Source organism: Anarrhichthys ocellatus, unplaced genomic scaffold (assembly GCF_004355925.1).
Source record: "Anarrhichthys ocellatus isolate YVR2014 unplaced genomic scaffold, GSC_Weel_1.0 scaffold50, whole genome shotgun sequence".
Taxonomy (NCBI): Eukaryota; Metazoa; Chordata; class Actinopteri; order Perciformes; family Anarhichadidae; genus Anarrhichthys; species Anarrhichthys ocellatus.
In genome coordinates, this window is record NW_022280080.1 from 716577 (window position 1) to 725735 (window position 9159).

Sequence of the window (9159 nt, forward strand, 5' to 3'; positions counted from 1 at the left end):
AAATTATGAGATAGAAAATTGAAATTATGAGATAGAAAGTTGAAATTCTGAGATAGCATGTTGTCTGTGTACCGACATTAAAACTATCACAACAGGTGGAGAGGAGAGGGAACAGCCCGTAAAGAGGTTTTCCAACAAGTGATTGAGTTGAAAAAGATCGACAAATAATCCCAAAATGTCCACGAAGAGAAAAATGGATGCAGAGGGAAGAACATGTAATTTAAGATGGGAAAGTGAATACATGTCTGTGCTTCAGGGAGAAAAACGGGTCTGTCTTCTGTGTTATGATGCGTGTCGGTGATGAAGGAATATAATTCACGTCGGCATTTTGACACCAAACACGGAGCTAAATTTAGCCTCCAAGAAAAACATCAAATTGTCCAAGAATTAAAAGGCAGAGTGCAATCACAGCAGAATATATTTACAGAAGCTACAGCCCAGTGCATGCTAAAGGTATGTGAGCAGGTGAGCTCCGACCAGATACAGACTTTTACAAATGTCAGTTTGTGAAGAAACACCATCGCAGACCGAGTTCAGGAACTAGCAGCAATCTAACAACACAGCTAGCTCAGAGACGAGATACATCATCTATCAGTGTTTGTAAGAGGCTGAAGGCAGACCTGACTCTGTGAGGAGCTCTTGGATGTAGCTGCCATGCACGGGACGACGGCAGGGACATTAGTGATGCAGAGAGGTGACACAAATAGCTTTGAACAAAGTTAATGTAATAACTTGTGTTTGATGATATTTGTCTTTGTTATTTTCTTTAATAGTTTCATCTTTGATAGAGTAATGTGGGTTTCTTAACCCTAAATTAAAATTATTTATTATTTATTTATAATAACAGAAATGTGCTTAAATATAATTTTACATTTATATAACTGCATGTACAATATTTTTACACTTGAATAAACAATAATCAAAAGCAGAGAGAGTTAGTTAACAATATGTTAGGGAGTCGTTACAGTTATACAGTCTTACAGTTACAACCGGCCCTTTGAGGGCGACCATGATGCTGATGTGGCCCGGAGTGAAGATGAGTTTGACACCTCTGCTCTATTTCATAGATATGTTCCTCCTTGTGTTTCTTCTTCCTAGAAATGCTTTTCTAGTTATCTTATATTAACCCTCAGCAGGTCAGTGTAGTTGTCATTTAACAAAATCGAAAATGATTTTATTCGATGGCAACACATTTCTACTGCATGAGTGCACTTACCAAATATCTCTCTGTATCTTCCAGTCTGAGCCAGTGTGTATTTTAATCTTTAACTGGTTCAGAGGCCACTAGAGGGCGTTCAAAGTAAAGGTACAAACTCATGACAGTTCTCCGTGGCTTTCTGCAAAGCCATCACATGAGCTATTCACCTACAAAGTCTATGAGAAGTCAATGATACATTGACATCCTCATTCTTCTGGGATACTTAATAGCATCTTACAGCCCAATAATTTGCAAGTCATTTAGCATTTATTAACAATGCCAGTCTTGCTTTTTATATGTCATTTTATGCCATGTAGTCTTTACTTCCTGTAATGTGAATGTGTGAATCTGCTCTGCTCAGAGCAAGTGACGTACTATAAAAAGAGAGAAAGACTACTAATGGCCGATGGGCAAGTAGGTGGATGGTTCAAACAGCATAGAGCTTTAACGAGCTTTTAACCAGTTATCTAAAGTGTCGTTGAGTTATTTTAGAATTACATTAGTGATGTTTGTCATGTGTTTTCCGTACTCATGTTATGTTGTTTAAGTTTTACTTAATTTACGTACTTATTTTGAGCCCAACTCAGTGGTTTTGTTGCCTAAACCCAGTGGCGGGCCGTGCATTTTATACCTGGGCCTTCACTGCTGTCCTGCAGCTAAAACACCACCTTATAACCTCATTATGGCGCCACAGCTACGGTTATTATTCATTTCTAGGGCTGTAACAACATACGTATTCGTATTAAACCGTTCGGTACGAGGCTTACGATCCGAACAACATGTTTGAATAACACTAGTGCATTTGGCACTAATTAACTAGTCATATGTTCAAATTCTGTCACAACAGTCATTAGTCACGAGTCATTAGTGTTAATATTCATGTGACTCACGTGAGTCGGTCACGTGACTCGTTGGACAGACACTAGTGATATGAGTCACTAGTGTGTAAAGGTAACTGCAATCTATAAATCAATCTTTTCATTTTTTTCCAAGACCATTTAACTTTAAAACTTAGCTCTTAAAGCTACAGTAATCTTACTCTATATCTACTACTACTACTACTATATCTACCATATCAATCTTTTCCTAGACCTAGCTTAGTGGTTTTGTTGTCTAAGTCTAACTTCCTGTGAAGATGGGAGTTTATTTTGAAAGGACACTACGCATGAAACGAGCGCATATTCACACACCTACCACACCTTGAAAAGAGAGGTACCTACTGTTGGTCTCCGATGAGTCACTGACCAAGCCTATTGGAAGAGGTTGGAATGAGAATGTGTTGAACTCTTGTTGAACGCAGTGCTTACTTTGCAGCACTGCGGGATTCTTAGCAACGGGAGCTTTGGCAACGAAGCTAAAAAAAGAAAGGAGAATCTCACGTCGACCATGATGGAAAGATTTAGAGAAATACGATTTCAACACAACACAACCACAAAACCAGTTTATAAAAACCTTTTATTATCTCAGACTATACACAAGGTCAAAGTTAGTGGACAAAAGAAACACTCCACATCGTCTTTTCATAATAATCCAAATTATATACAAATCAAACCTTTGCAGCAATTTCCAAATACTTTTCCTTAAACACTACATGATTCAGCAATGAGCTGCCGAATATGTCAAAGACCATAGAGATGCAGATCATCTAAAGGCACATTTACATTTGATTAAGTGCATTCCCTAATGCAAGTACTTAAGGTGCTGTTATGAAGATCCAGGGAGAACAAGAGAAAGAAAGGGAAGCTGAAGCTCTAACACCAGAGAGGGATGTCAAACCCACAAAACCCAGTGATCTCATTTCAACCCATTCTTTGGCAGAATGTTCCAGGCGTTTTAAGCCTGTGTGATGTGCGCCAACAGGAGCTTTAGCACAAAGTCTCACAGCCTGCTGTTACCATCGTGTCTGAAAAGCATTAGCAGACATAGTCTGTGTACCTACAGTAGACCGAGGTAGGCATGCAACCACTATGGGAGCAGTGTCACGTCTGCTGTGGACGGGGACAGCAGCAAAAGGTATTTTAGCCACCTAAAAGTAAGACCCAGCTATATAAGTGTACAGTATATATCAAATATTTTCCGGCATCAGTTCAGTTCCCCTTCAGAAAGGTGGTTTGACAGCAAGATAAAGCAGTAATAATATAGATAGCGTAAACGGATATTTCATTCTTGACTTTCTTTACGCTTCGCTGCTCTCCCTGTCCACAGCACCAAACTGCTGAGCTCTAGTGTCTGTACTCCGGCCTTTTCCTCCAAAATGGGGGCGTGCCGACTGCCATCTACAGTAGGTAGTAGTAGCCTACACTGACTCTGGATAACTACCTCATGCAACACCATTTCATAACACCCGGACTATCGGTGAGAGCACCGATATTCTGGTTGGGTGAACCCAGTCTATTCCTGTGCTGAATTCTGAGTGTGGAAGTCGGCTTAAAGGCAACCAAAAGGTGTGCGGAAGGCGGTTCAGTACAAACTCTTTTATATATACGGAGCAAACTAACTCAGCATGATCTGTACATTAATAATAATACACCCTGTTACACAATTCAACAAAGAAAGAGCCACCGTTAAGTATTGTTTCAGAAAGGGGTATGGGTGTTCTTAAGAACTCCCACGCCCAGGCACTATAGTCATCATCCTGTTTCCACATCCATGTGTTGAGAACACAGCAGGAAAGTGCATTCAGTGCCAGCATGCAGCACCCCAGTGGGCAGGAAAAGAGTCTGTCATTGCACATTTCTGCAAACGACGCTTACGTTGAATGTCAGCGTTTCTGCATTCGATCAGAGCAAGTGATGTAAAACAGAGCACGTAACGTTGTATACCGAGCAACCGTTACTGAAGGTTTCATGGTATAATGACGTTATTAAAGGTTAAGTGGTATAATAAAGAGTATAACAAGCGAGACAGTGTCGGTGGTGGATGTCTCAAACAGACGACTTTCAGACCAGGAGACTGTTTTGACTCTCTTATGTGTTTCTGACTCTCACCGCTTTCATAATGTAGTCTTTGTCAACAGCTCGCAGCTGTTCAATAGAAAGACTTGATTAACCCTTCCAGTACCTGCCCAGCAGCAAACAGCTGACAGTTAAAGACTAGCTGGTGAGCATATGGAGCCTTTAGCAGCTAAAGACATATTTCTCTTGAGAAGAGTTGGTTGAGGCCAAACCAGAGCTGAAAGGAGAGTGAATATAGGACTTACATGTGCCATGTTGACAGAGAATATATAAAAGAATCGCAGGTTTTAATATCAAGTGCTGCAGTAGACAGCAATGAAAGACACGAGAGAATCCATCGAGTGATAGGAGCAAGCAGAGCAGTGGCCGGCCCGGAGGAGACGAAGAAGGACTTCACAATCATCCTTCAGATACTTATGGGAGATTTCAAATATGCAAAATATGCTTTTCAACAATCTAAAGTGGCATTTGTCTGATTAATTACGCAAACCACATTTTGATAATGAATTTACTTAACAATACATAAAGTTGTTTCTTCTGGTTGGGAGTAACTGAGCATGTTACAGAGTTCTGCTCTCTTTCTCTGTAAACAGTAGGGGCACCGTTCCAACCTTTTGGGATTCATAAAACAGTTTTAAAAACAAGATTTAGATGAATTCAAAAATGCATAGTAGAGGAAAACGATGGAGTTCTAGATTAGTATTCCTTTGCAACTTTGTTTCAATACAACTGGTGCAACTGTGATAGATAAATGAACTGAGAGATGAATTCACTTTGATGTTGGCTAAGGTGAGATAAATCAGAACACATGCACAGACACAGCCACAGAGACACGCCCATCACTGAATGATGTGTGGAACAGAAGTGCTGGCCCTGGGTTTGGTTGGTGAGAGCAGCTTTAACAAAGTCTCTTCCATGATCAGCATGAAGCATGAAAAAGAGAGAAACAGTCTGTAACCAGAGAGGAAGAGTTGTTAGATATTCAACATAGATATTGACTTCTTTTTTCAGTTTTTGTCACTGTCCTCTGTCGCCTCTCTCTATTGGTTAACAAATTCAGAAGCATTAACACGGACTTCTGAGAAACAGCCGGAGAGGAACTGAATCAGGTCCAACATGATTCTCTCTTTCACTTCCTGTTCCTTCACAGAGCTCTGCCAACTTGGCTATCAGTGGATGTTAATGACTGCACAACTCATCTAACTCAACCCAGAGACTAGTCATTGTTCTGGTGCACACAGTGAGGTTTGTTGGCTGGTGAGAGGATTCTAACGCTGGGACTCTTGTTCATCGGGCGTCCATCTTAACCTGTTTCAAAACACTTTGTTTTATTGGGCCATCTGTACTCAATAAGAGCAGCTGGACAAACGCAGCAGCATCCTGCAGCCTTCATAGTGAGCCTACTGTGCCTCTCCGTCAGCTCATACCACAGCACACTAACACGGTCCTTGTCTTCCATCTTTTGTCCCCCCCATACATTCTTGTAGGTTTTTGCCAGCGGTAGCTGCCCTTATCTTGAAAACGGACAACTTTAACCATAATTAACTTTTTAAAATATTCTCAAGAAAGTAGCATAACAGTCAAAGATCCCGCCCAGGCATACTATTATCATCCATGTCCGGTGCAGACTCTGACTCCACACTGGATTTGTTGGATTGGTTCCAGCCCATGTTCACTGCAGTCAGCTGCCACAGCACATCGTGTTTTTATGATGCTCTATTGATCCCTGAAGCAGGAATTTGTCATTTTGCTTTCTCCCCTTCCCCAAAGTACCTCATTCATTGTGACCGCACCATGCAGTATTTCAACATGGGAACTGCCACGTGTTGCAATCCACCCATAGAAATGCAGATTGCGTAACCCACATATCTAAAAACCGTTTAGATATGTGTGTCCTGTTTTTAACCTAAGAAGGTAGACATCATTTCACCCATTAATCCAGGGATGGGATGCCGCTGGTTCTCCACTTGTTTATTCTAGTTTTTATTCTTTCAATGAAGGTTTTTTTTGGCTTGTCCCCATAGAAGAACCCTTTTTGGTTATTAGTAGAACCTTTTTAAAGGTTCCACCTAAAATCCTTCTCTGGTGTAATTGTTTAAGCAAGAAGCCTCCCTGGAGGTGATATCCAGAACCATTCCACCATCGAAAGGTGCTAACAAGAACCCACCCAGTGGGTTCTACATAGAATCTTTTTACATTCCGAGGGGTTCATCTAGAACCTAGTTCCTCACAACCCACAGCAGTCATGGTTAACAATAACACCCATACTTGCAACAATTATTGAAGAACTCTTTCTTCCCAAAAGGGTTCTTTGATGAAAAGTGTTACAAAGAACCTTTGAAAAACCCTTTCCTCAAAAAAGGGTTCTTCAGAAGCAAATGGTTCTGGGGATAACCTGCAACCGTTCAGCGTGCAAAAGAAGCTTTCTCCCTTCTGACCATGCTATCCTGCTTCTCAGATATCTGACAACACCGAGATCAGAGTGGATGATAAAGAGCCAACACCCACTTGGCAGGAATCTGGAACATCTCGTCCCTCTCTGGGAGCAGGCATGTGGTTTGACTCGGATGTTGTTCAAGCAGGTTGTGGCTACGGTGACTCTTCACACGATCAGTCGCTGTGTGGTAGGGCGTTTTGGGCGACAGGTTGGGTATGCAAGAACCAGCTTGTGCTCACACTGCCGTCAGATCTGCTGGATCAATCGTGAGAGGTGGCAGATCGAAAGATGTTATGCAGAAACAACATCTTACATTGTTGAAATGTCAGGTGTAACCACAGCCTCTGAGTTCTCCATTTAAGAGTTGTGTGTAGGTAGTAGCTCTCATCCAGACGATTAGAAAGTTTGATGCGATAGCTGGAATGTTCCAACATTAGCTTGAATACTGAGTTAACAGCGTGCTTTTACTTTACCTGTATAAGCTCCATTGAGTCATTCATCCTTACAAAGATATTTGGGTATCACATTCATATAAGGCACCTTTTTAAATAGTTTAAACTTAGTAACTAATTACTTTGTTAATGGTTCATGAATCATTTACCAACGCTTTATAGATCACTCAAAAGTAATTATATATAATCGGTAGGAGAATGCTGCTTGATAAAGCATCCCTTGTAAAGAGTTTATGAAATGTAACTTATTAATCGTTAATAAAGCATTTACCAATGCTTCATATGGCTTATTAGAAAGTAAGATATCAATGAGCATTAATTAATGGATTATCAACATTTACAACTGCATTATTAACAAACACAAATGATAAGAACCCATATCTTCACAATCTGGCAACACAACTTGCTCTTATTTAAGACTTACCTGCTCTACTAGGGTTGTCAATTTCTATTTGAGATTCAAACTGTTGTTGGAACACGGTTAGGAAATAAATATTCAATTTGTAGTGAATTAAAAATGCACAGTGTAAAAGCACAACAGTGCCACAGTTTACAGCCCTGTGATCTGTAAAGCATCAGCAAATGATTTGTGAACCATTTAAATAGCCATTGGGTACAGCTTTCAACCTTAAGTGGTACCGATAATCAGGATGTGTAAAGTATGTAGCAGACTGCTGAATAAAGCCATTACAGGGCTATGAGATAATATGTATGCATGTAAATACATAGTGTACCCGTGGTGTTGAAGTGTTCCAGATCCAGAAGATTAGCACAAAGCAAAGCATCGTCTCTGACTGTTCAAAGACACCTTTGGGCCTGACTGACAGTCATACTGAAAGTTATTATACTACACACAACTTTGCCTGTGCAAAAAGAGAACAAAACCCATCCAGCGAGCGACAAATGATGCGCAGAATTTCTGTACAACACATATAATTCCTACGCATCATTAGTCACTTGTACTCCAAACCTAACCATGCCTGTGAATGGCAACTTGTTGTAGTTAGTAGACAAACGTAATAAGCAGGTTGTGCAGAGGCTGTGCAGCCTGCTCACTGGGGTCCGTAGGGTCATCAGGAGTAGTAGAGTATGGCAGAGGAAGGGGCAGGGCCAGGTGTGGGAACTGTTGAGAGAGTCTTTGAGCAGGTGGTCCCACAACACTGTATGCCTTTAGGACAGAGAGCCCGTTGAGAACTGCTACATCCAGAAAGGTCACATGGTAGGAAGAGGAGAAGTCAAAGTAGAGGGCCTCTAGCTCCACGGCCACCCCTGCTGCTGGGGAGATTGTAATTTCCTGGTCGGGGTAGGGAGCTCCTGGGGCTGCACTATGGATCCTGAGGGTCTGTAGACCTAACAGAGCCAGGTACTGACTGTCCATTGGTTTTATTCCACAAAAAGACAACAGCAAATGGCCAACCATGCTCCGGTTCAGCAACTCCTCCAGAGCCCAGAGCTCCTTCACCCACACAGTGAGTGGTCCAGGTTCTCTGAGCCCAGCAGGGGGCAGAGCGGATCGCAGCACGGTGTGGCATCGGCACAGCGAGTTGGCCAGAGCCTCGTCGCATTCCAGGACGGGTGCGGAGCAGCTGCAGTTCCGCAGGTTGTAGCCCGGGGCGCCACTGTTGAACAACAGCGTGGTGTTGACCGACAGAGAGGTTTCAGACAGGGGGGCGGAGTTTGTTGTCTGGGTGACGTGGGTCAGGAAGAAAAGCAACCACAGTGACCACGGCAACAAGGTAGAGGAGGCGGTGTTTGGAGACATCTCCATGGAGATCAAACAGACTACATCTTCACCAAGTGGAGAAAGATGGTGGTAGAAAGATGGGCAACGCTGTAAACAGATAGAAAAAGTAAAGTTAGCATGTATACAAGTAGAGACAGCAATGCAGTACTTCTCATTCTCCGCTCTGTGACTCATTCCAGTAACTTCACTAAAAGCAAATGACTCACGAATAAACTCTTTCTCTGTCTGTGCTCTATAGTAACCTGCTGCTGCTCCGGACTTCTACAACATGTGGAGGCCAGCTTGAGACTGAACTGAATTCAGCCCTTTATTTCCAGTTCAGCCCCCTCTCTCTCTCTGTCTCTCTCTCTCTGTCTCTCTCTCTGTCTCTCTCT

General features: G+C 42.0%; 1 protein-coding gene across 3 annotated transcripts in view; it reads right to left on the bottom strand.

Moving 5' to 3' along the window:
* Positions 1-7331: 7331 nt before the first annotated feature.
* LOC116395857 (uncharacterized protein C21orf62 homolog) overlaps positions 7332-9159 on the bottom strand; it is a 6799-nt gene continuing 4971 nt past the window's right edge. For 2 of the 3 annotated variants that reach the window (XM_031870032.1, XM_031870034.1), the window contains one exon: positions 7332-8872. In XM_031870032.1, the coding sequence (XP_031725892.1) occupies positions 8045-8809 (765 nt within the window). In that variant the 5' untranslated portion in view covers positions 8810-8872 and the 3' untranslated portion in view covers positions 7332-8044. Of the gene's footprint in view, positions 8873-8991; positions 9081-9159 lie in introns of those variants that run through there. The other variant, XM_031870033.1, reaches the window with a different exon arrangement.